At 43.4% G+C, this 23,992-nt stretch overlaps 1 protein-coding gene across 1 annotated transcript; it reads right to left on the reverse strand.

Annotated features, from left to right (window-relative positions):
- Window positions 1–8,764: 8,764 nt before the first annotated feature.
- On the reverse strand, window positions 8,765–23,778 carry LMO4 (LIM domain only 4). Its single transcript, XM_027462640.3, has 5 exons — window positions 23,053–23,778; window positions 20,858–21,096; window positions 14,181–14,277; window positions 13,671–13,826; window positions 8,765–9,525 (listed from the first exon to the last, which is right to left on the reverse strand). The coding sequence occupies exons 2-5, from the start codon at window positions 21,091–21,093 to the stop codon at window positions 9,517–9,519; spliced, it is 498 nt and encodes a 165-aa protein (XP_027318441.1). The 5' UTR covers window positions 21,094–21,096; window positions 23,053–23,778; the 3' UTR covers window positions 8,765–9,516.
- Between the last annotated feature and the right edge of the window lie 214 nt (window positions 23,779–23,992).

Consider the following 23,992-nt stretch of genomic DNA (forward strand, 5'->3'; position numbering starts at 1 on the left):
CCACCTGGGGAGCTGTCAGGTCATGCTGACGCCACTGCCTGCTAACACCGAAGGTTTTTCTGCCCATGTCAGCCATCCACATGATGCTGGTCTTTTATTACCATCTTCTCAGTACTGGTCTGAGGTTGTACACAAACACCTTCTGCCAGTGTCCCACCTGTGTGTGAGGTGCAGGCCAGTGATGAAACACACGTCCCTACTGCTGGTGACCAAGCACGGCACACCGGTTTGAACAACCCTGTATTCTCACTGAGTCCTCTTGGACTGCAGTAATTAAAAAGTAATGAATCCTATTTAAATGTAGGGCATTCTGTCCTAAACCTCTGAGCGCCTGTGGGTATGAGCATCTTGCTCTGAGGCTGCTCCCCACTCTGCGTACATGCAGCAGCTTAAACAAAAGGACGCAGGAAGCGCCAGCTACAGATATTATGAAGTTCTGGGTTTTTTTGTTTGTTTGTTCTTGAATACGTCACATTCAGGGATGGCAAAAATTAATAGTAATGAGCTAATTACTATACCAGCTGCCTACAAAGAGGGGTCCTGTAGGCAGGCTCCTTCTGCCCGTTTGCCTGCTGGTAAAACCACCACTCTAGAAAACATAAAACAAAACTTTTTTATTTTTTTCTCTCCTTTATAAACATCTATCAGCGTCACCTTTCTGTGGCCCACAGCACCAACCCTGCCTGGCTTTTAAGTCCTCAAAATCCAGCCAGAATCTCCCCTAGCACATTATAACACATTTTACTAGCTCGAGCAGGGCAAAGCACAGCCGGCTGCCGAGCCTGCTGCCTGCCGAGCTCCCGCGGCTGCCTGCCTCCCGATGGCCGAAGCCGCTCGCCGTTGCCAGCCCTTTGAAAAGCAAGCCCGCTTCTCTGATTGATTCACTTTTTAATGAACTGGGAAAACCTGTGAACTTAAACCCTGACACCTCCACCTTCCTCCCATCCTACCCATCCCTGCAGCAATGGCCTGATTATATTTCAAGTTATTACGGGATTAATACAGCTGCCCCTGGTGCCTCTTTCCCCTGAACTTCATCAATAAAAGTTGTGTACTGCTCTTACTCCGGCTGTTTCAGCTTCTCCGTGGATCTCCCCATGCTACCCGTGATGTCTCAGCAAGGCTGTATCATATCAGCCCTTCAGAGCTGCCAACGCTGCTAGTGGTTAAAGCCTGCTCATGTCACGGCCTTGCATAAGCTGTGCGTATTTAAGAGGACATCTTGAGCTTTGCTATGCACGGCATCAGCTCGCTAAGTGGGTAGGGCATACTTAGCACTACTGAAAATAATGAAATAAGATAATCCACACGTACACATTAAAGAAAAAAAAAAAAAAGAAGAAGAAAAGAAAAAGATTCTGGCAGTGTTGTCTTGCTCTGAAACTACCAGAGTTATAAAAACTCCTCCACATAGACACTTTCAATAGAAAGAAAAAAGGCAGGGGGAGCAAAAGACCTGGGCCCAGCACAAATCCATTTTTCCCCCACGGCATTTCTTGATTCAGTACAAGCTCTAGGTTTACTTCTTTGTGTTGGCGTTATAGGTTTCCCTCCACCAAGAATGCTATTTTCTAAAAACATCATTAAAAATGTAATTAACTGACTTATTCTTTGGAAAGTCTGCAGTTGTTTACAAAAAAATTGCCACACAAGCTGCCACCTTCAACTGTGTTGAATCGGGAAGTTATGCTCTTGTTTACAACTGCGCATCAATTCCACAATATATTTAGTTTTGGTACAAGTTACATATAAAATTCTTACTGAGCTTAATGTTGCAGCAAATAACACATACAGTAAGCGAGTAGGATTTATCACTGGCTGTAATGTCACAGTACATATTCTAAATATATACGGTGAGTGATATATGCACATGCACATGCAAACAAAATGGAAATATATTTAGTTTAAGAAGTGATGAATTGTGTTTGCTTTCATTATTCTCATTTTGCATGTACGAAAATGGAGATCAAGCACATCCACAAAAGCGGTGGCTGGTTGGGATCGCATCCGAGAACTGGCATGCTCGCTGGTAAGCAGGCTGGAGAGGAACAGCACTTTGCCACCCACAGCACACGCGGGGCTTCCCTCAGGGGGGAGGGATGCAAACAAACCCCGTGGCAGTCACTGGATGCTCCCAGAAAGCATGCAACATCATCTAGCTCAAACGCCTCCCCAAGAAGTTCAAACATTTTTTAAAGATGCAAGTGGCAATATTGCCCTATAAATTCTATTTTTTCATTCTTCTTCATCTTTTGGTCTCTTTCCTAAACACAGAGGCCAGAAGGCTATGCTTAAATAATTCATTTACAAATTTTCAATATCTTTTTGAACTATAGCAATTAAACGGAAAATAGAAAAAAGCTCAGCATCCTGTTTGGATGTAATTAAAGGTATAATCTGTTCCATTTGAATACTCCAGTGCTTACCCTTCTTAAAACAACAAATAAGAATAGTAGCTCATTTGCAATGTGTTTGGTTTTTTTTTTCAAGCCATCTAAAAAGACTAACTGATGAAGCAAGAATAATAATTTTTAAATGTGGCATAAGCACAAAAATACCAGCTACAGCTTTCAAATGATTGCTGCAGATCCCAAGTCTGATGAGAGTTCAATAGCAAGGGGTATAAGCTTTATGGCAAAACACTGAAGTCTTCCACTATTTCGTATCAGCATCTTGCTATGGCTGATATAATTACCTATCAAATACATCAGTGGAATGACTATCAGAGGATATCAAAAAATACGTAAGTCGGATGCATATCAGCTCCGTCTTTTAGGGGCTGTTTGATCTCAAGGTTTTTTTGCAAGAATAAAAGACAAATACTGCATTCATTGCCCCTTTGTTTTCCATAAGCAGCCGATGATTTTACAGCACAATAAAATTAGACTATTATTGGCTAGCTTATGAGTTGTAGCTGGATCTTTTTCCTCCTACTGGACATTTCTCCACTGCTTCTCAAAGAAATTGAAGTCAGGTGTAAAGTTAATATCTGCCTTGTTCATTTATTCTTCTGTAAGCAATCAGGATTTCCCCAAATCACAGGGCAATCTCTTCCCTTTCAAGAAAGAATATAGGCCCTGTTCTCTCCATTTAGTTTAACAAAACAACTGGCAGAAGTTCAATGGAACCGATGATTATTCCGAGAGGTTACGGTGAACCACCGACGTTGTTAGCAAAAGGCTCGCTTGAAAGATCCCCTAAGAGGAAAAGTGCATGGATATTTCAAAATGTAATTAACAGCTTATTCCAACAACACGGGAAAGAAACAGCGACTGTGCTGGCTGCAGAGGAACCCGGCTGCATGGCACGGAGTGCTTCAGCAGCCACCACTCCCGTGAAAGGAAGGGACACAGCCAGCAGCAGCAGGGACGGTGCTGTGCCCTGCTCCCCAACACCAAGAGGCACTAGGGCTGGCCCCGTCTGCACGGTTGCCTTGTGTGCTGCTGCCTTTGCTGTGCTTGGTAGTGCAGATGGTGCTCTCATGGGCAGAGTCTTGGGGTCCAGGACCTCACTGGAGAGACTAACTTCTTTCAAAAGGTCCACTTTCTCTCCACTGTAATGCTCTCTCTCTCAGTTCCTTTGGGGCAGGAATTTCTCAAGCTTAGTTTTGGTCTTAATACCATGGTCTGAAGGTCTGTTTCAGTAAAATTGTTGAGCTTTTTTTTTTTTTTTAGCAAAGTGTATAGCAGTGACTAAGCAAAATAATAATTATTTTTTTACATTGTTTAACCATTTAAAAATAATTCAGTTTTCAAACTCAGTGTTTTTGTCAGCTGGGGTGTACATCTAACGTGGCAGGGAACAGATTTAAAAAAACAAAATGGTAGTTAAAATGCAGGAGTGATGGGAACATGGCACAGTGCTCTGAGAGACCTGTGTTTGACCAGTAAGTACAAGAGAAGTTAAAGCTCAAAGCTCATATTCTTTGAAGGTTATTCAGCACCGTTTAAAATTTCTAGCCATCCCAGCTGTACGTGCTTTGCTGTTTAAAATCCCCAACCCTTTGCAGAGCCAGGCCTGCAAAAGGGTTGGACAGCTGGGGACCTTCCTCCAGCTGTGGGGCCAGCAGACGTTGCTGGACTCTTTGCTTCTTCCCTGACCCAGCATGGCATGGCTGCTGTATGGCTTGCACTTCGCTATTGTTCTGCAACTTGCTGCTTTTCATACAGTAGCACTGAGAGGCCTCAGTTAAAACAACCAAAACACTAATAATAATAAAAAAAAAACGGCCTGTGGGTGCCAGGCTGTTGCTTGCTCTTCAGGAGAGAAGCCAAAGGTGAACAGAGGTGAAGGAGCACCACACGCCGCCTCACCAGGCGAAGGCTTAAACCCACGGCTATCATTTCCCAACCATCAAGCCGAACAGCCCCCTGCATGCCAAAAAACATTTTTGTGGACGTAACTATAGACATGCGGCTAAAGGCAACACAACAGAACCTGGCTCGTTAAAAAATACCCACAGAGCGTGGGGAAAAAATAAAAATCTTCAACACAGCCTCGTCTGTCTCCAGCAAACAGGGCTTGTTTCAGGCCCTGGGCTCAGGCACAGGCCCGAGCCACGGCGGGTGAGTGAGCTCCTGGCTGTCGGCCGTGCCGGTTTCGCGGAGACTCGCATGCAGGCATCGCCCTGCCCTTCACCACTGGCTGGGGCCTGGCTTGGCCGCCTCGCAGGTACTCGTGCCACCCCTTTGCCACCCGGCATGGCAGCCTGCCTGGCCGCCCCCGGCTGGGATGGCACAGCGGCTCTGGGACACGGGCCATCCACCCCCCAAGGAACATCTCTGAGAGACACCAGCCCTGCGAAAGAAGCCACGCTTATCTCATGCATGCCACAGGTGTGATGTCAGCCCCTCTGGCAAAGGAACGAGGATGTCTACAGCCTCCACCGTGCAAAAATGCAGGAACTGAAGTTAACGTGCCTCAGACTTTGTTAAAATATGGTGATAATTAAGAAATATAATTACCACTACAAAGTTAATTCCTCTTTGAGTTCTTACAAACAAGTTTTTAATTTGCACCGAGCATTTACATTTCAGATGCGCAGTCACCCAGGCGCAGCTGCCACGCGGCCCCAGGCTCTGCCCTGCACGGGGCCAGAGGCACTGTGGGTCCCCAGGGAGGACCCGCTGCCACCACCACTGCAGCCACCGCAGCCACCGCCGCCACCAAGGCCTGGACACAGCTGGTAAGATTGTGCGATTGCCTTAAACTGTCTCACCTGTTCTGTTGTACAGGCGTGAAAATAGCAGCCATGTCAGACACACGCCTGCTTTTTATTAAAAAACAAAAACAAAGAACTTATGAGGTAATTGATTGCTTTCTTCTAGTCTTTTATTAGTTGTGATTAAGGAGCTATAGTAGCCCTGTTTACATATCTCCAACAAGTCAGGACCTGCAGCGCGTTATTGGCTTGCGGCCCACAGCTCGCAGTCCATTCTCCACAGAATCAATCTGAAGTGGAAAACATCCCCGTAGGAAGCACGCACATCCCTGCATACACAAGAGCAGAAACCAGCAATAACTGCAGGCCCCGCATGCTGCCAGCCCAAGGCACGGGCCTGCTGCTGCCCGCAGTGCACTCATCCTGAGGGCTCGTGCCTTCAGCCCGACCGGGGATGTGGGTGAGCTGCTGCACTTCGCTGCCGCTCACAGCTCAGGCTCGGCGGATATGAACTGAGAGCTCCTCGCTGCTTAACATGCAGGCAAAGCACTACCAATCTAAAATGGCTGATCAGTAATACTTTAATTGCAGTTTCATAGAAACAAATTGCTATTTAATTGCAATAAGCTCTTCTGTGGCTTCGCTGGACTGACAATAGGCATACACCTGGTACTAAAAAGTAACAAGCGGCAAGGATGGCTATCTGGTAGTTCATGTAGGGTAGGCTGAGGCTGTGACACCGGTCCTGGAACACACCATTTCACACAAGAAATATAATCTTTTAAAAAATATATACATTTATGTCTCCATCTCAATTTCATTTACTTCACTAAAGCTGCTCAGAACATGGGTCCTTGGAAAAGCTTAACACTTAATACCAGCCAAAGAATTTTGATATTAGGTTTAATTTAAAATGATCTTTTGAAATGCCTGGTAGCAAGTCAAATTATGGTAGCATCAGATTTATTTTTTATTTTAGTATTTTTCCTAAAATTAGATGGTGCAAATTTTAACTGTGTTAACTAACAGGGAAAAACGGAAACAAACGCAGTGTGGTTAATATTCTAAAGATGTGACTTAATTTCATAGGCTTCATTTTAGTAAGACATTCTCATTTTATATTTCATAAGATACTGCATAACCTGTTAAAATATTTAAAGATAAATCATGTAGGACTGAAAAGACAGTATCTTGTTGCAAACAGAATTTGGTTTGGAAAGGCTTAATGTCCCACTGCCTGCCAGGATGCGTAAATCTCATAACTAGACAGCTGGATAGGTAAAAACATTAAACCCATTTAGAGGGCAATCTTTTTACAAAATTGTTTCATTAATAAGAGTGACAATTTATATGATTGAGACATTTAGATGCAGTATAGACAGAGCATTTTATCCAGGTTCACCAGGATGATTTCAGATTAGTAATATTTCCTTTGATTTTTTTTTAACAGCATTCATTTTTGAAAGTGAGGGAAGCTCTTACTGAATGATTATTTGTATGACTTTTCAGCAGCACTAAATGCAGGAGGTGTATTTCAGACTCAACCTAGCAAATGCATGTGATAAAAGGTGAACAAGTACACATTTCTCTTCACAGATCTAAAAAAAAAGTCATTTTTCACATATGGACAAATCTAAGTGTTTCCAGTAGCCTTCTACCCACACCTAACATCCCCATTACAGCCTGTTTTATTGTCTGAAATGCCTCTGGTTTCAAGAAAGTGTTTTACCTAAAGGAAGAATACTACTTAAATAAGTTCTATTGTATATTCATAGCTCCATTAGTCCTCCTCCAATTTAGCACATCAAAGCAAAGGCTTCATCACTTGCATGTGGATTATGCTAACATGAGTGACATTTGTAATCTTATAGGTCTGCAACTTAAGAAATGCTTTTAAAGTAAGCTATTAAATAGGTAGCTGTGCTTTACAAACGAGTCATATAATAGTTTATTTAAAGCCGTTAATGAACTTCAACCTCTACATCACTAAATGCTATACTACATTACTTACTAGAAGTTATTAGCTATCTTCTTAACACTTCTAGGTTATATTGGACAACCAAAAATCTGTACATGTTAGATTTAAACACAGTACCTTGAGTGCTTATACTGAAAGAATATAAAAAGATGTCTGCAGACTCACTAATACTTGAATTCTATATTCATATGACTTCAAGTGTCTTTTCAAAGATATTCAAGCAGCACAATTTGCAAGACTCTTACCTAAAGACTTTAATGCCAGATCAAAAACCTTACAAACTTATTTTAAAAATATACGTAAGTGCATTTAATTAAAAAAAAAGACATACATAGCTTCAGTAGTTTTATTACTTTATATGTTATGCGAGTGTTCTTTTGTCTTTACTGTCTAATACTGTACACTACATCATTTTCTTGTCTCTACAACAGTCCAATTTTTGCACAGGCACTGAAGTGTTAAAGAAGAAATTCAGCAGACCTCCAGTATAGTAGAGATCAAGAAGTAAGAACTGAAAAAAAAGATCTGCTGTTGATTTAGACCGACAAATCTATAATTCAGCTTTTTGTGTATCAGCAGCACAACAAAAGTAAGTCAAGCTCACGCCATAACCAAACAAAGCTAAACAATGAACATCTCCTTAAAAGCAGAATTAAAAAAAAGAAAACATAATGATGATGTATTTCAAATGTATTAGTCTCCAATAAAAGTCGAATAGTTGGTAATATTGATTTGCTATGAATTGCAGCAGACACACATTCTAGGTGCTTGCAGTTTCCTGATTGAAGGCATTCAATGCACAGTCATAGATTCACATTAGTATTCTTGCTATAAGAATGAAAAGTGGGGATTTTTTTTTTCTCAAAAGTTATTCTACACAGATCTACCAATAAGTAGCTGAAGGGGAAAACCCAGTAAATGAAGTTGTTCCCTTTCTAAGCTTAGAGGAAGTTTTCTTGCTCTTTTGTGTCTTTCTTTCCAGAGGACAGATCATGTTTGAGATCAGATTGCTCTCGGAAATAGTCCAGGAAGCGTGTTTTTCTTTCCTTACCAGTTTTAAAGTTAAGTCTCTTGCCTCAACAAACTCAACTTTATGTTGTTCAGGTCAGAATAGCTATTGTATCCCTTTTTATGAATACTCAATTCTATTGCTCAGTGTGAAGTACAGCCCTTTTGTTGCTTTTATTTTTATTATTATTCTTTGACCTCTTATGGTCTATACGTACACACTCATGTTTGCACTCTCACAGACACATGCATACCCCTAACAGTTCTGCGGGAAAGAACTGGATAGAAAGAGACCACAATACCTATAATACATACCATAATTCACTGCAATATGAACTGTAATAGATTGTTTGTTACCAGAAGTAAGAATCTCATTGAAAAATAAAGATCATTTTGAAGCAGTGCTCTGTATCCTTGCCAAGAGTAACACAGTAGTAGTTTAACAGGTTTTTTACTGGCATAAGACAAAAAAGAAAAAAAAAGCTATTTTTAAAGGTAACTGACAATTAAGGTAAGTCATGACTATGTAAGATTTAGTTTCAGAGTAATGTTTTGAATGTAGTTTCTTTTTTTTTATTTTAAATGAAGCAAAGTTTTAAAACCCATACTCAATTCAGTGTTTTTTGTTTTACTTTTTTATTATTTAAATACACCATACTAGAGCAAATGTCTCTGAAAATATCACAAATAAAAGATTTTTCTTCATTCAGCAAATTAGAAGTAAGTGAAAATTTCTACACAGTAGCTGCTATGAGCCTGACTTTTTTTTTCCTTTTTCTCTTTTCTTTTTTTTTTGCCATGGGAAGTAGCAACATTAGGACAAAAACACTTACATGCATACATACATTGTATTTTACAGAGATACAATAAAAGTGTTTGTGATAGAATATCACAAAAGCCACATCTTCCCTTTATCTCATGTTCAGTTTGATTGAAACACATTTCCTTACAACACTTAAATATACAAAGAGCAAATAGAATGTTGTTAAGGTAAAACACAGGGTACAAACTGGCCAGTGCCCTGCTAATTGTTAATGAGGGTAGAAAGCAGATTTCAATGCTTCTTTTAATTAGCTTCATTAGTCATCTTCCCCACCCGCCCCCCCAAAGATGTCCTCCGGTGGATCTTTTTTCATTTTCTCTACAGTCTCCCATTAGCCCAGGTTCATGGAGTCCTTAATGTTCATATTCAGTCATTTTAATACACCAATAAATGTGGGAAGGGCAATCAAGAATAAAGAAGGTGCAATGGTATGGAGCTGGCACTGATGCTAGCTACAAAGGTGACTTGTCTACTTGGAGACATGGGATCCATCTGTGATGAACAAAATTTGAGATGAAGGCACGCATTCTGCATTACTTTGACCTTTTAGCAGACCTGCAAGAAATAAAAATGGGTATCTTAGCTAGAATACTAAATTTGAGATAGGAAACTACAACATGACTGCTTTTGTCTTTTCCTTACTAATCTCTTTTTTATTAGATTACTTTCCAACTGTGACTTGACTAAGGCTTTCTACACTACCCATTCATACTGCTAATGTTTCAACTTCAAATAGCATAAAGCAAATATTTTCTGCAGTTTCACTACTAAAAAGAGCAGACAGTAAAGAAAAAAACATGACAACAATAAATAAATGTACCTTCTGGTAGCAAATCATACCGTGAATAAGGTGGCTTTTCTGGGCCCCCTTTAAAAGGGAAGAAACATTATGCCATGCCTTTGAAGAAGCTAGTAATATGATCTTATAATTGGAAGAAATAGTGTGTAAAGCAAATAAGAAGTACAGCCAATATCCTCCCAAGGCAACTTTGGTTAATATGCTGCATTGCACAAGAGCTAAATATAGATATTTCAGGATTCCCCCCACCCCCTCCACCCCCCATTTAAAATTCCTCATCTGGTGTGTTAGTTAATGTTACATAAACATTTTAATATATGAAGTCAAACATGTGCTTTCACACTGGTGTTAATGAATTGTGATAATTAAAAGTGTCTAACTCAATAAAAATCTAAACTTTCACGGATAAAATAGAAATGATCATCCATAGTCTTCAAATACAATCTGTTTGCAATTACCAAAATGAAATAATATATATGAGAATTTTATGGTTTTTAAATGACATTTTGCGCTTCCCAGGAAGTTCTTTTTTCACCCTTTCTCTAAGTTACTAAAAGCCTGAGGTCTATTAGTAACTGCAACCCCCCACTTTCAAGCTAATTAAAGTAGTAGAGGCTTGGAGGTTTAATTCCCCAGAGCTGAAGCTCAGTGTGAGAAAGGTAATTTGTCTGTCCAGAACAAAGATTAGGGAGCAGCCAGCAAGCATATTTAATAAATGAGCATCAAATATCTTCTACTATGGACACAGACAACACCAATTATGTAACTACAAGGGAATTGTTGAGTGATATGTAAACTAGAAGATTTTTAAAATCTTCTCTGAAAGACGTAATCTAACTCATACTTTATTTAAAAGTATTAGAAGCTGAAGACAAGCGTTTGCTACAAACATTGCCCATCGGTGGAAAAATTACACTTTTAGTTTGCCAACAGTATTACTGCCTATGAGAAATACTGCAGAAATACTACTGCTGCCAAAAAAGTATAGACAATTCTCTACAGAGGACAACACAACCCCTTCAAATAAAATGTCACACAGGACATCACACACTGAGCTTGCTTTCTGCCAGCAAGCAGTACCTAACCGAGGTAAAATAGTTTTGTTTTCAGATGACATAGCAAGTGATGAAAAGTTATAATTTCCATGTGTGAATTGACTTAGGCAGGCAAAAGTCAGTAATAGCTGACACCGCTGCATCTGCCTCCCTAAAAACAAAATTAAGATTTTTAAGCAAAGTCAGATCATGCAACCCTTTCTGCCTGCACCAAGTACCAATACATGTTAACTCGTCAACTACATATTAAGAGAATAGTAAGTTTGTAACTGTCACCTTCACAAATGCAACAAAACTGTGTTTTATTGCAAGGAGTATGTCTCAATCTCTTCAGCTTAATAAAAACACCCTGTGAATATCCTGCTATGTCTACAATATCTAGTAGCAGAATAACCAGGAGACTGATCGATCTTTAATGTTTAATAAAGAGTATCTGTTACAGCCAACTCTGTCATAGTGGAAGAACATTTTTAATTAGTGGCCCTAAAATGCACAGCTTTCTGGAAAACATCTGTGATGTTTACATCTTCAGATTGTTAAAATGCTAACACAAAAAAGCTCTCTTTTGGCACCTGCCCCTATATCTTCCAGAACTCCAGTCACCTGACAAACCTATGAATTACCAACTCATCTCCTCAACTGTAACTCAGTTTCCTGAAATTCAGGCCCTCCACAATTCCCCTCAGAAGACCAGGAGAGAAACTTGCACTGTTTTATGGAGACATAATATTATAAAGAATCAAAACAACTATAACCCCTCTCCCCAATCTTCTCCTTAATACCTCTTTGTCTGCCTCATCATCGACTGTAGCGATGCAGTTAATTGTCAGTGACAGAACTAATAAAGACCTGCTCTCAGCATCTTCTCTGCATTTAGCTTCTGCTAGGTGTCTTCAGTTGTGAGCTCTGCAAGTCTAGTCCAATTTTACTTCTTTTCCATGTTCTATGTTCCTCATCATGTCTACTGCTTTTATTGCAACTAAATCATTTTTATGTTTTGCTAAGGCATAGTAAGAAACTGATAAAACTAAATGACAATTTAGACACCTATTTGAAGTTACATTAAACTTTACATTCACAGAAGACAAGTGGATAAACCACTCTCTCAGAAAGGTAAACCTTTTACTGCAGTGTATAAAGATGAATGGTTTTACCTATATTTCGAAATGGGATACCTACAAATATTCATTTAATAGATTCACCGCCAGCTAGTCTGTATTACAGATTTGTTTCATTAAAATTCACAACAGTATAAATCTATGAATCTTTAACTGTATTTGTACTTCCTTGAAAAGAAGCTGCACATTCTCCTCCAATCTTAATTATCTTTGTTCTGCCTAACTATATATACGACTTTGGTACTCAGCTCTCTCATCACCTCAATTGACAAATTAAGTAAATAAAAAAGTCCATGTTTTATTTTGATGTAATTACACTCACTGCATAAGACTTGAAAGAATACTTAAAATTAATCAGTAAATTTATGCACAGAAAAAAAAGCAAACATGGATATTGAAATGTAGCGAGAAAACAAAAGAAAATCTTGGAACTTAAGAAGCAGTTTGTTTTCTTGCATATATTTCTCCACTAAGTAAAAGCACTAAAAATTATTCTGCACATTACAGAATAGATAAGCCTAGCATTTGTCCCAGATTTTTTTAATCTTCAAAATTCCTATTCGCAGATAAATGTTATTTTTTTGTGATCCTTACAGACATTAATGAAGTTCCTATTGTAAATCCATAAAGAATTACCAACTGAAGTGTGCACTTTTTGTTTCATTGCAATAACTCAGTGCTGTGTGATTGCCTGGGTTAATGATGAAAAAGTCAAATATACTATCAGAGCTGATGGAAAAATCTATCACCAATCTGAAATTAAAATTCATCTGTGGTCAATAAGATTTAATATCCATGCAAGTGGCGCTGTAAAGAGTAAATGAATCAATGTCATCAATACATAATCAGTATGAAATATGATGTGAATAAAATTATGTGCAAGAGTCATACATTCACTCTTTTCTGGACCAGGGTGGAATGAACAGTCTCTTAACTCAAGGTTGACAGTAATTGTTACAAATTAGGCACAGCAGTTATCAAAATGCACTCACTTGCATAGCTTTAGGACTTATTAAGGAGATTAAAATAGATCTAAAACTATCTAGTTTCAGCCTTACAGGACAACTGTTGATCAGATTTTTTTCTTCTTCTTCTTCTTCTTCTCTATATGATTTGTACAGTCATTATTTACTCATTTAGCTAGAAACCAAGAGCTATCAACCACAGAGATACACAATCTCTAGTTGAGCTATTAGTGTTATGGAGCGATAAGAAAACAGCACTTTGGTTTTTAAATCTGAGTTATGACATATAAAACAGACAAGGAAATACTTCTGAAAGAGTACCCCAGCATGCCTCCTCAACTAAAACCTTACACTGGTTTGGTTCAGGAACCTTCTCTTCACAAGACATTTATTTCCATATTAAAGGATCTAATTTTCCTCCCACAGAAACCTGCTCTCTTGTAGCCCTTAACTTCAAGATTATAAAATAAAATGCTCCTCTTTGTTAAGAGCTTATGTTAACGTATGCTCTCCGTTCTGCTTTGTACATAAAGAGTTCAACAGCTGTACAGCTGCACATGCCCAAACCAAAATAAACTGACTCGCCCTGTGTGTCATATTTAAAGGTTAGCATTTTTCTCCCTGTACCCCATGTCTATGTTACTTAAATTCAGTTACTTTAAAGGTCTCTTTGCAGGGGTGGGGAATGTCCACTGCTAGATTGAAAAGAAATTGATCTTCATTTAGCTCTAATAAAGCTTATTAGTAATTGTTGAGTATTCACCTTCTGGTCTGGCAGTAGTGGATTACTCTGAAGTGAATTCAAATGGCCATTGATGAGAGCTGTAGGTCTATCATGTTCACAAAATAAACTGCCATTGATGTAGTGAAACCGATCTCCTGGGACCAGGCGATTCCGGCAGGTAGAGCATGTAAAACACTGAAAAAGGAAAAAAGACAGCGAGTGAAACTACAGCACAAATTAAGTATGCTGCAGGTTTGAAAATTACACTTCAGAGACCGTGAGTACAGTTGAGATATGGAACTGCTTGGTTTCTAGTAAGACTAATGCCATGTTTGGAGGTACCTGTTGGGACTATGCAGTACATAACTCAAGTATAGTTTTACCGATTATGAGGGAACAAAGCTACACACTAAGGGAAGCTTCCTAATATGTACTCATATCTCTAGTTATTGCTTCACACTTTATTCACAAGCAGATGCAGATTTTATGCTACAGAAGCACGGCAGTTCTCATCAGCTAATAACAAAAACACGTAGAGAACACCCTCACCTTAAGATGATAGACATTGCCCTGTGCCCTCATGACCAGCTCACTAGCAGGAATGGACTGTCCACAGGCACTGCAAGCACCGCTATTTCCAAATAACCTGAAACAGAGGTGATGATCATGAATTATTTAAAACACAAGAGGCTCTAAGCATTTTTGCGCATCACTGCAATGGTTTATTACACAACTATTTTAGACTTCTGACCCCTGTCTTCCAACTTGCTTACACGTTGCTATACAAAAATATACTTTTTCATATTACAACGTGTAGCTTCACCCTACCTTGGATGTGGTTACACAGGATTTAATCAGAAATATTGACTTACACCTCTAGAAACACAAACAATTCTGTACTACACACATTTTATCAGATTACTGGGTTCATCATAAAAAAAAAAAAAGATACAATTCATGACTGGAGTTTAAATGCATTGTGTCCTTGAAATTATATGAAGAACTCTTTTGTACTTTAATCATATCTTGAGATATGAGTCATCAAAAGGGTTAAGAGGATTTGATTGTATATCTAAGAAGACATCATGCTCAGTGTATTGAAACTCCAGTAAACCTCCATCAGTGCAGAGTTTCCATTAGAAACTCTCTGCTATCCAGGTTGATATATAATGTGTATGGGTTAACCTTTTCAATCATGGTGTCAACACTTTAGATTTGCCTCTGCTCATCTCTTTCATCCTAACCTTCTCTCTCTCTTGATAATGAAATGCTTGCTCCAACTTCCCTCTATCTGCTCCTGAGTCCACAATTTAGATTACTTCATCTCTGCTAGCAACAAACTGAATGAAATTTCGATTTGAGCAGAAAGTAATTTACCGGGATCTGGACCCATTTGTCATCATATCTCTCTGGGTGTTTGCTGTATCACTGCAGTTTTCCTATGCAATCAAATGAGACCACAACATCTGCCATTGGGTTGGGGGGGGGCACAGGCAGCAGGGGGAGGGGGGAAATAGGCAGAAGAGTGGTGAAGAAAAATATATACATAATTCTTCAAATCCATTTAAAGGCACAACACATCGATTCAAAATATAACACAATAATAATTATTGAGTTCTACTTTTACAGATTGCATTAGCTAGAATTAGAAAACCTTTATTTGCTTTTGCGCGTGTCTCTCTAATACACACAAATATTTATAAAGAGTACCACAATCATTTCACAGCAAAAAAGGAAACTGAACTAGCTGGCAGGGTCACAGACCCACTTTTCTGCACAATGTAAAACACAGTAATAGGATTTACAAATTAGCGTATTGGTGTCATAATAAATATTAATATTTGCATCTCTTTCCTGTCCAAATAAAGTCATAAAATTCTGTTTGTGTCAACCTCGGAGACGCATTACAACAGAATACCCGTAATCTGAATGATTGCAGTGTGCCTCTGTATAAAAATAATTGCTTTGAATTTTCAGAATCTGAGCTTGCAGAGGAGGCTTGTCATGTTCAAACTACTAATTTGCTGTCGCCACTTTATTGAAAATAGCCTGTAAGTTGTTATTAAATGTATCGACTGAACGACAGAGAGAGTAGTAAAACTGCCCCTTAAGATGGCTTTTAATAGGAAGCTGAGAAACAAATTTTGCAGCAGCATCGATTTGAAGAGTTCAATCAAAACTCCATTTCAAAACTAATTAGTCTGAGATCCACGACACATTGACACGTTCTTGCAGAATCACAGCGGTTACAAAGGGAAAGCTGAACTAATACATTGTCAGGACCTCCAGCCAAAAGGACTAAACTGTCTAGAAACTGAGGGTCCATTATTAGGGCATCTTCTAAATCAGGACCAGTTCCGAGCCACCACATGATGTATTGAGGTTACTTCCAAAGCTTTACGATATGCGTTTTTCTTCCCCCATTGTTACTAGTAATGAAGTTGGCACATAGAAAAGGTGCACGGGAAGTGCTCCGAGAGGATGCAGCGAGACATCACTACGTATCTAGAGCAAAGATCCACAAATCTAGGGCAATGGGTGATGACAAGGGCATTACTGGCAGGGTGGGGGCAGAAAGGCAAGGTCCTGCAGACAAGCAGACAACACTGCCTGTCCGGGAGAACACAAGCACGATCAGCGGTCTCTCCCAGCCCTCTGTGTGACTGCAGCACCCGCCTGAAAACACAGCTTTTGGAATACTGATCTCCTTGCGCTACTTGTCTTCATTAAGCATTCATTTGTTATACAATTCTCTCTGACTAGAAGTGGTTGTACACCTTGAATGTCTGTGAATTTTAATAAACGGAGTCAAACTAATCCAGAGGCTTTCCACGCACCTTAGGTTTTCCCTCAGCATGTTTCCAGAACAATTCTGTTTTCCAAGTCACATCAGCTGAATCTCCGCTAAAATTCCTGAAAATTACTCCCAAAGTTACAACGCCTTTCCAGCTCTCTGTGTTATTTACAAGGACAATTAGGTTTATTTTTCCTTCTCTGCTATAATGAATGTTTTTGTTTTCTAATACCATTAGCAGGAAAAAGGTTTTATCTATAAAAAAATGTTATTCCTTCTTACCAGTAAAGGAAGTCCACCACAGTAACTATTCTTTACTGAAAAAGTTGTTTCACATGGTTTCTTAGAGGCTGGAGAGCTAATTATCTAACCAGGGGGACTGTCCAGGACAGTATTTGATTTAAAAGGCTTGAGGCTTTAGGTGCTCAATTAAGTAGCTATCGGTCTCAGACTGGACTTTAATGGGCTCTTTTCTCTTTAACTGCAGCAATGGGTAGAGATACCCCAGGTCAGGCTAATTAAAGCCAGGGGACTCTTTAATTGTGATGACAGAATTGGTTTCAGTTTCCTCTTTGGGTCCTCAGTCCAAGAAGGTCATTAATATTTCAACATTTGGGCAATGCAATCAATCACAAACATCAAGAGGTTCCCTACACGGACAAGGCAGCTCTTCTGCACTTAACAGCATTTTACTGAGCCACCTTAAATTAACTACTGGGTAGTTCCAACACTGCATTCCCCACACCCCGTACACACAAGCACTCCTGTTTTTTTTTCTTTTTTTTTTTTTTTTTTTCCAGAACTTCAGAGAGTAGCAAGGAAAGCAGCAAGAAATCTTCAGTCCAGTTTCACGTCCTGCTGCTCAAAATTCAGAATCAGCAGATGCGCATCTCAAGCAACTTACACTAACAAAATGTGGCTGCAGTTGTTTTGGACGCTGTGGAGGCAGACAGATTTAACTGCTCCAAATCTTGCACAGCGCAGCACGTATTTGTGCCCACAACACACATCCAAGCCCTCTCGGAGAGAAATGCACATCCAGACCTACTGATCCAGAAGCGATTGGTGTTTCTGTACATTCCCTATATTTAATCTAAATTCTGCACCAGCTATATTAAATGTAACAAAGAAAGGCAACACAGAAACTATGCCTGGAGCCAAGTCCATTAAAGGTACTTCAGAATAACTAGAGACCAAGCACCTTAAAAGCACCAGAAGCTATTGATACTTAAAAGGGGGGCTGTGCATAATGGCAAGTGCTGCATTAGAGAAGGGGAAGGGAAAAAAAAAAAAAACAGCCAAATTACGCTTGGTTAATTCAGAGTAACAGATCTGCCCCCAAGTGAATTGGAGGCCTTGAATTAATTCTGTTATGACAAATCAAGATAAACGTTCCCCCTAAATTGCATGCGATTTAATTAATTTTTGAGATCCTGTTTTTTTTTTTTTTCCTAGCTAATAGTTCACATGCTCCTGTGCTGTCATTGTGCTTGAGTGGGCAGACTTCAAAGTGATATTAAATAACCAACTATTAGATTTACCTAGCACATCCTATTGGAAAAGTGCCATTTAATTACCTAGCCTGTTCAATTAAAGGGACAGCACTCCCCGAATGCAGCAGCTTGCCGCTGATTACCAGGGAAATGAACTCGCTGCCCAGCAGCCCCCTTCCCATCGCATCCCATCGCGGCCCTACTCCCAGAGGGGCCACAGGGACCCCCTTACCCCATGGCAGGACAGGGACAGGTCTGGGTCCCGCTGCGCCCCGGGGAGGGGCCGGATGGGTAGGGGCCTCAGGCACTGCCCCTTTAAGCAAGGCTGGGCGGCCTCCCCCTCCCCGTCCTTCCCTTCCCTTCCCCACCACTCCCTGCTCTCTCTTAGAGGCCAATTTTGTTAATTAAATGTTTTGTTTGCGACGCGGCTCTCATTCATTTCGGACACGTCATTCCGAGCAGATCTAAGCCAGGGACCAGATCTCATTAGATAAAACCTATCAGAACTAAGAGAAAATGGAGGAGACACTAATTAAAGCTTTTAATTGTGCGGATTCGCTGCCACGCTGCTGCTTTATCTGGCATCTGAAGGTTGGGAGGGCTGTGCTCCGCTCTCCGCCCTGCGAACGCCTCTGTGGCGGTGGGGAGGGAGCGGGAGCGGGCCGGGATTTTCGCCTCCCTCTCTTTTCCCAGGAACCTTGGCTTTCAATGAAAGCTGCTGTGGCGGCTCTCCCAGCGCCACGGCTAATTTGGTGCTTGGTCGGCTCCTGGGGGGAGGCAGGGAGGGAGAGGGGAGTGCTGTGTTGGTTCAACAACAACAAACCCACACGCGACGTCGGAGGGCTAACACTGCTCGGTAATGAATGGCCTGGAGAGTCGAGGCCCCCTCACCTGGCGCCTGCCCGGCTGCTCGCTCCTCCTTGCTTTGGGACTCGTGCCTCGCGTGCCCCCGCGCCCCCATTAGAAGCTGTACCCGTGGCTGCTGCCCAGGGAAGGGAGCGTGGTGCTGCGAGAGCCCGACACAAGTCATAGGGAGATGGCAGAGAGGCACTGGGTAGGTATGGCTGCCAAATTGCCTCCGCCACCAAGAGCGGCTGCCTCAAAAGCAGAAGGGCCAGGGTCTCGCACATGCCAGCACAACCACGAAGTCTGTTTCCAGAGGGAAAGCTCTGAGTTAACTCAGCCAGGCCATCGAACCCCACCTTGAGCGTACGGTGTCCAGTTCAAGTTTCAGCAAGCATCTGTCTGAGTTATTTTTGCAAGTCAAATCACCCAGATCTAAAGAGAAGTCAGGCGATAGAACAAGGAGATCAATTCAAACCCCTCATCTGATAAAGCATCCTATTCATAATCACCTACATCAAAATACACTAGTATTAGTTTTTGGCAACACAAAACCAAAGGATTGTGATAAGCTTGCCTGAACTCGCCTCTGGGATATGGTGGACGCATCTTCTCCTTTTAATTAGTAGTAATCAGACATGAGGGTTTGTTTGATGGTGTTGGTCGAGTGATGAATCTGTACTATTCACTGCATCTCAACAGTAGTGTCAATGTTTCCACTTCAAACAAGACTCTTTCCCTAACACCGTTCTGCTCTATTTAATTACAATTCTGCCAGGCTTAGGCTTGTTGCTTAGGACGATGACCAAAAAGCACTATTAAAAAGCTACATGTGCTTATTTTCTGGCATTTCTCTCTAACAACACCCCCAAAAGCTAAGGCTTTGATTCCTCAAAGATGTTGAGAGCTGCATTTTGTCTACTTAACTGACTGAAGACGAGGCCATGTATCGGGACAGAGGCTGCATTATAAGAGCAACCAAGCCTCAGCACCGACCTTTTAGGCTAAGGATGCCTCCATGCATTTGCACATATTCAGTACAGTGCTGATCTTCTCAAACAGAAGTCAAGTTTTACGACATAAACAAGCTTGTAAGGTTTTCCGGCCAGATTTGCAGAAAGGAAGAAAAAAGTGGAACTTTTCAGCCGTTAGGGAAAAGAAAAACCTGGGTTAACTCTTGACATTTACCGTAAGTGAGGAGCCAGAAGCATTCAAACAAAACAATTTGTTTTAACTCTGCATTTCTGCTATGCTGGAAAGGTATGGGGCTTTTTTTTTTTTTTTTAATTACTGGATGTTGAAATAGAACACCTCCTTGAAGCATTCATGTGCATCAGTCTATCAAACCATTTACTCAAATTAAATGTGTAATCCTTCAAAATGCCTCCTTTTAAATTAATGAGTTTAAGTAGCTTGAGTTCACCTGAAAAGATCGCACGGGCACCTGACCTCATGAATTCCTTCTATTAATTATATGGGAAGCGCGCTGGAAGGGGTACTGTGCATAGTTGCACTGCGCCCCACCAGATGCCAGATTAGGCAGGCTTAGTTCCCCCTACCCAAATCTGCGGCACTTACACCGTATGGCTTTGGAAGAGGAAGAGATAAGGGATACACAGCAGGAGCGTGTCCCCTCCGCCACCGCTGCCTGCATTTTCCGTGCTGAAGCCCAGAGAAACGCCGCTTCGGGCCCCCGTAACACGGGGCCAAATGCTCCCATTGGGGCTGCGAGCAGGATCGCTGGCCCTCCGACTGCCGGGTAATCAGCTCTTTCACAAGGAGAGCAGAGAATGAGTCATTCTGTTTCCACTCAAAGGAGTTTAAAGGTGCTTATGTAAATATCATAATTAATCAGATACTAAAGGCAGCCGTTTCATTATTTAGCGCCTCTGCCACAGCCTTATTTAAGCCCTGCGATTTTAACATTTACCGTTCAGATATGCACGCTTCTCCTCCAACACTACAACAAAGCAGATTAATTTAGCCTCCCTGATTGCTGTTTATTTTTAGTCGGGACCTGTTTTGCGCTGACAAACCACTTTAAAGTCGCAGCCGCCGTGCCGCCCCCCCCCCCCCCGCCGCCGCCCCCTGCCCACCTGATGTAGTCGTTCCTGCAGAGGATCATGCCGCTCTTGGTGTAGCAGGACGTGCCGATGTCCCCCAGCTGGGCCTGGCAGCAGGAGCACTTGAGGCAGCGGCTGTGCCAGTAGCTGTCCATGGCGTAGAGCAGGAAGCGGTCGGCGATCTTCCCCCCGCAGCCGGCGCACCTCTTCCACGAGAGGGAGCCCGCCGTCACCGGGGGCGGCTGCGAGCTGCCGCCGGGGTTCACCATGGCCTGCGGGACAGGGGCGCCGCGGGGCCGGGTCAGGGCCGGCAGCCCCCAGCCGGCACCGGCACGGCCCCGCGGCTCGGGAGGGGGCTCGGGGGGGGGTAAGGGAGCCGTGCAAGGGGCTCCCCGGGGCGGCCGGCCCCGAGGCGCGGCGGTGCCGGTGCTGAGGCGCACACACGGGCTGCGGGCCGAGGCCGGGGAGCTTCGGGACGCCCGCTAACTTCCCGCACAAACACGCTCAACTTCTGTCTCGCTAATCTGCCCTTGATCAGCAGTTTAAATGCTAGAGCTTTGTTAGTCAAAAAAGAAATTAAAAAAAAAAAAAAAAAGGAAAAAAAAGTTTGCCGGCCACAGGAAAGCAGCAGGATAACGAAGCGCAGTGCTCAGGCTGGGGCTGACCCAAACTGCTACCAAAGGGCATTTTTCACTTTCTAATAAACGCTTTACGCAAGCAGGACAACTGAGAGATAATATAGGAATCAATTCATAAAGCTTACTCTAAACCGATTAATTTGTTGCCTTCAATCCAGAGTCCAATAAACTCCCGGTGTTCCTCCAGTCACTTATACTATAAAAAGATCAAGTTATTTACTGCCAATTAAGCAGCATGTTTTGTCTTTGTCCTCTGTAAGCCGTGTGTGCTCATGCCGAGGCATCTGGCTATCTGCTCAGGACGCTCAGCCCGATACCTCCAGGGAAGCGAGGACGAACTTTTCCTGCCACCGGCCCAACTTGGCTTCAGGAGACGGCGAACTTAGGCCGATTTTAAACACACATTTCCTCAGAAAGAGTTCCTGGAGGTATGTCCAGTGACCGCACAATAAACCAGAAGAACTGCACCAATTAAGCTGTAACAAAAACCCTGAGACTTTGGAAAGAAAACCACTCTAAAAGCCATTAGCATTGCATTTATCCAAACGCATCATATACCTTTATGTAAATTGATTTCTGATGCATTTGTTCAAGGAATTGCCTTTTGTTACAGTTTCCAGCTACAGCCTAAATGAATCTGCATTTCCTGCTCTGAGCCTTTAAACCGTTTCCCTGCGCTTTAAATCACTTCGGATTTCTTAAAAGAAAGAAAAAGACTCCATGCTACCACCTTAGCCCGTCTTTGTCGAAGGCAAATATATATAAAATGGGAAACGTTACACTGAGAAAAGCATCCAGTAACCCCATTAAGCTAAAGCTCTTAAGGACAAGCAATACCTTAATGCTGATTAAATCTAAAAAGATGAATCAAGAGGACTGACCAGAAAGTGACTCCCTTGATAACTAAGGACGGGCCCTCATCAAGTTTCATTTAGAGTTGGGGGGGAGGGAAAAAAAAAAAAAAAAAAAAAAAAAGCTTTTAACTTAAATAGGCTTACTCTAGTAATTACACAGCCAAGCAATTTAGGTCCTGGGATAGGAGTCAGTGAAATAGAAAGCAGAGCTGGAAGCTAGAGGCGAAATACCCCCCCCACCCCCCTTTTAACAGCGTCTCTGGTGTTTTTTTAATGGAGACCAAGGGAGGGACGAGCAGAGAGCTGGCAATTTGTAGTACAAAAATGGATGCTTAATTCATGTCTTGGTTTTAATTAGGTGATTCACCGGATTTCTCCCGCATCGAAACAAAAGACCGTGCGGGGGGCAGGAAGGGGATCGGCGAGGAGCGAAGCCAGAGAGCTCACTTTGATCTCTCCTGCCACTGTTTCGGAGCGCTGTTTACTCCGGGGGACGCGGCTTCCCCGAGCCGCCCCCGCCCTCCCGGCCCCTCCGCCCGGGCTCGGCGGCCGCCGGAGCCCCCTTCCCCTGCCCTTCCCCTGCTCCCCGTCCCTTCCCTTCCCTGCGGCGGCGGCGGGGCCGGGCGGCGGCCGGGCTTTGTACGCGGGGCCGGCGACAATGCCCGGGGCCCGCCGCCGCCGCCGCCCCCCGGCCCGAGGCGGCCCCGCGGCGGAGGGCAGCGGCCGCGCTCCTTACCTGCTTCCCCTCTATATTGCCAGAGGCCGGGAGCGGCGTCGCTCGGGGTCACCGCGGAGGCTGCCGCCGTGCGAGGAGACCGGCGCCGCGCTCGCCCGCCCGCGCTGCGGCTCTGCTCCGGGGGGAGCCCCCAGCCCGGGGAGCGGCAGCCCGGGCTGGACGAGCCCCGCTGCCGCTACGAGGGGCGGCCGCCCGCGGTCCTCCCCGCGGCTCCCGCTTCCCCGGAGGGCAGAGCCGCAGAGCTCAGCCCCCCGCCGCCGGAGCCGCACACGCAGGGCGCCGCCGCCGCCGGCTGCCGCAATCGCCGGGTAAGTTTGGCAATGTGGCTGCACTTTGTGCCTCCCCTCCGCCCCCTCCGCCGGCTGCCGAGCTCCCCGCGGAGCCGAGCCGGGCCGGGCCGGGCCGGGCGGCCGCGGAGAGAAGCGGAGCGGAGCTGAGGAGAGGAGAGAGAGGAGCGGAGAGCCGAGCCGAGCCGAGCCGGGCAGGGCGGGCCGGGGGGGGCGGCCTCGCGTGGGCGCGCGTGTCCTCGCCGCGCGCGGGTGTGCGAGCGGGTGTGAGCGCGCGTGAGCCCGCGTGCGTGTGCGGCCGCTGCCCCTCGCACATGTGTTACTGACAGGGCGCAATCCCAACTACACTCCGGGCCGGCCCCGCCGCCCGCCCCGCCGCAGCCAATCCGCCCCCGGCTTGTTCAGGCGGAATAATAAAACCTGCCAATCCCGGGGAAGACAAAGGAATGAGTGAAAGAGGAGAAAAAAAAAAAAAAAAAGAGAGAGAGAGGGGAGAGGAGGAGGAGGAGGAGGCGGAGGAGGGGAATGCGGAGGAAGGCGGCGGGCAGGTGGGGAGCGGCCGTTAGAGCGCCGCCCGCCCCGCGCCCGGCCACCAGTTGAGAAACTTGGCCGGGGGCGGCCCGGCCCCGTCCTTCCGCGCCCTTCCCAGCTCG

The sequence above is a fragment of the Anas platyrhynchos genome, chromosome 8, assembly GCF_047663525.1.
Source record: "Anas platyrhynchos isolate ZD024472 breed Pekin duck chromosome 8, IASCAAS_PekinDuck_T2T, whole genome shotgun sequence".
Lineage (NCBI taxonomy): Eukaryota > Metazoa > Chordata > Aves > Anseriformes > Anatidae > Anas > Anas platyrhynchos.

What these genes read in the sequence shown, in the direction of transcription:
- LMO4 (XM_027462640.3), bottom strand. Translation starts at nt 21,093, where the DNA reads ATGGTGAACCCCGGCGGCAGCTCGCAGCCGCCCCCGGTGACGGCGGGC. An exon ending in TGCAGGAACGACTACATCAG is followed by an intron (nt 14,278 to 20,857) that starts GTGGGCAGGGGG and finishes CCTCTGTTTCAG; the next exon opens with GTTATTTGGAAATAGCGGTG. An exon ending in GCAATGTCTATCATCTTAAG is followed by an intron (nt 13,827 to 14,180) that starts GTGAGGGTGTTC and finishes TTCCTTTTTCAG; the next exon opens with TGTTTTACATGCTCTACCTG.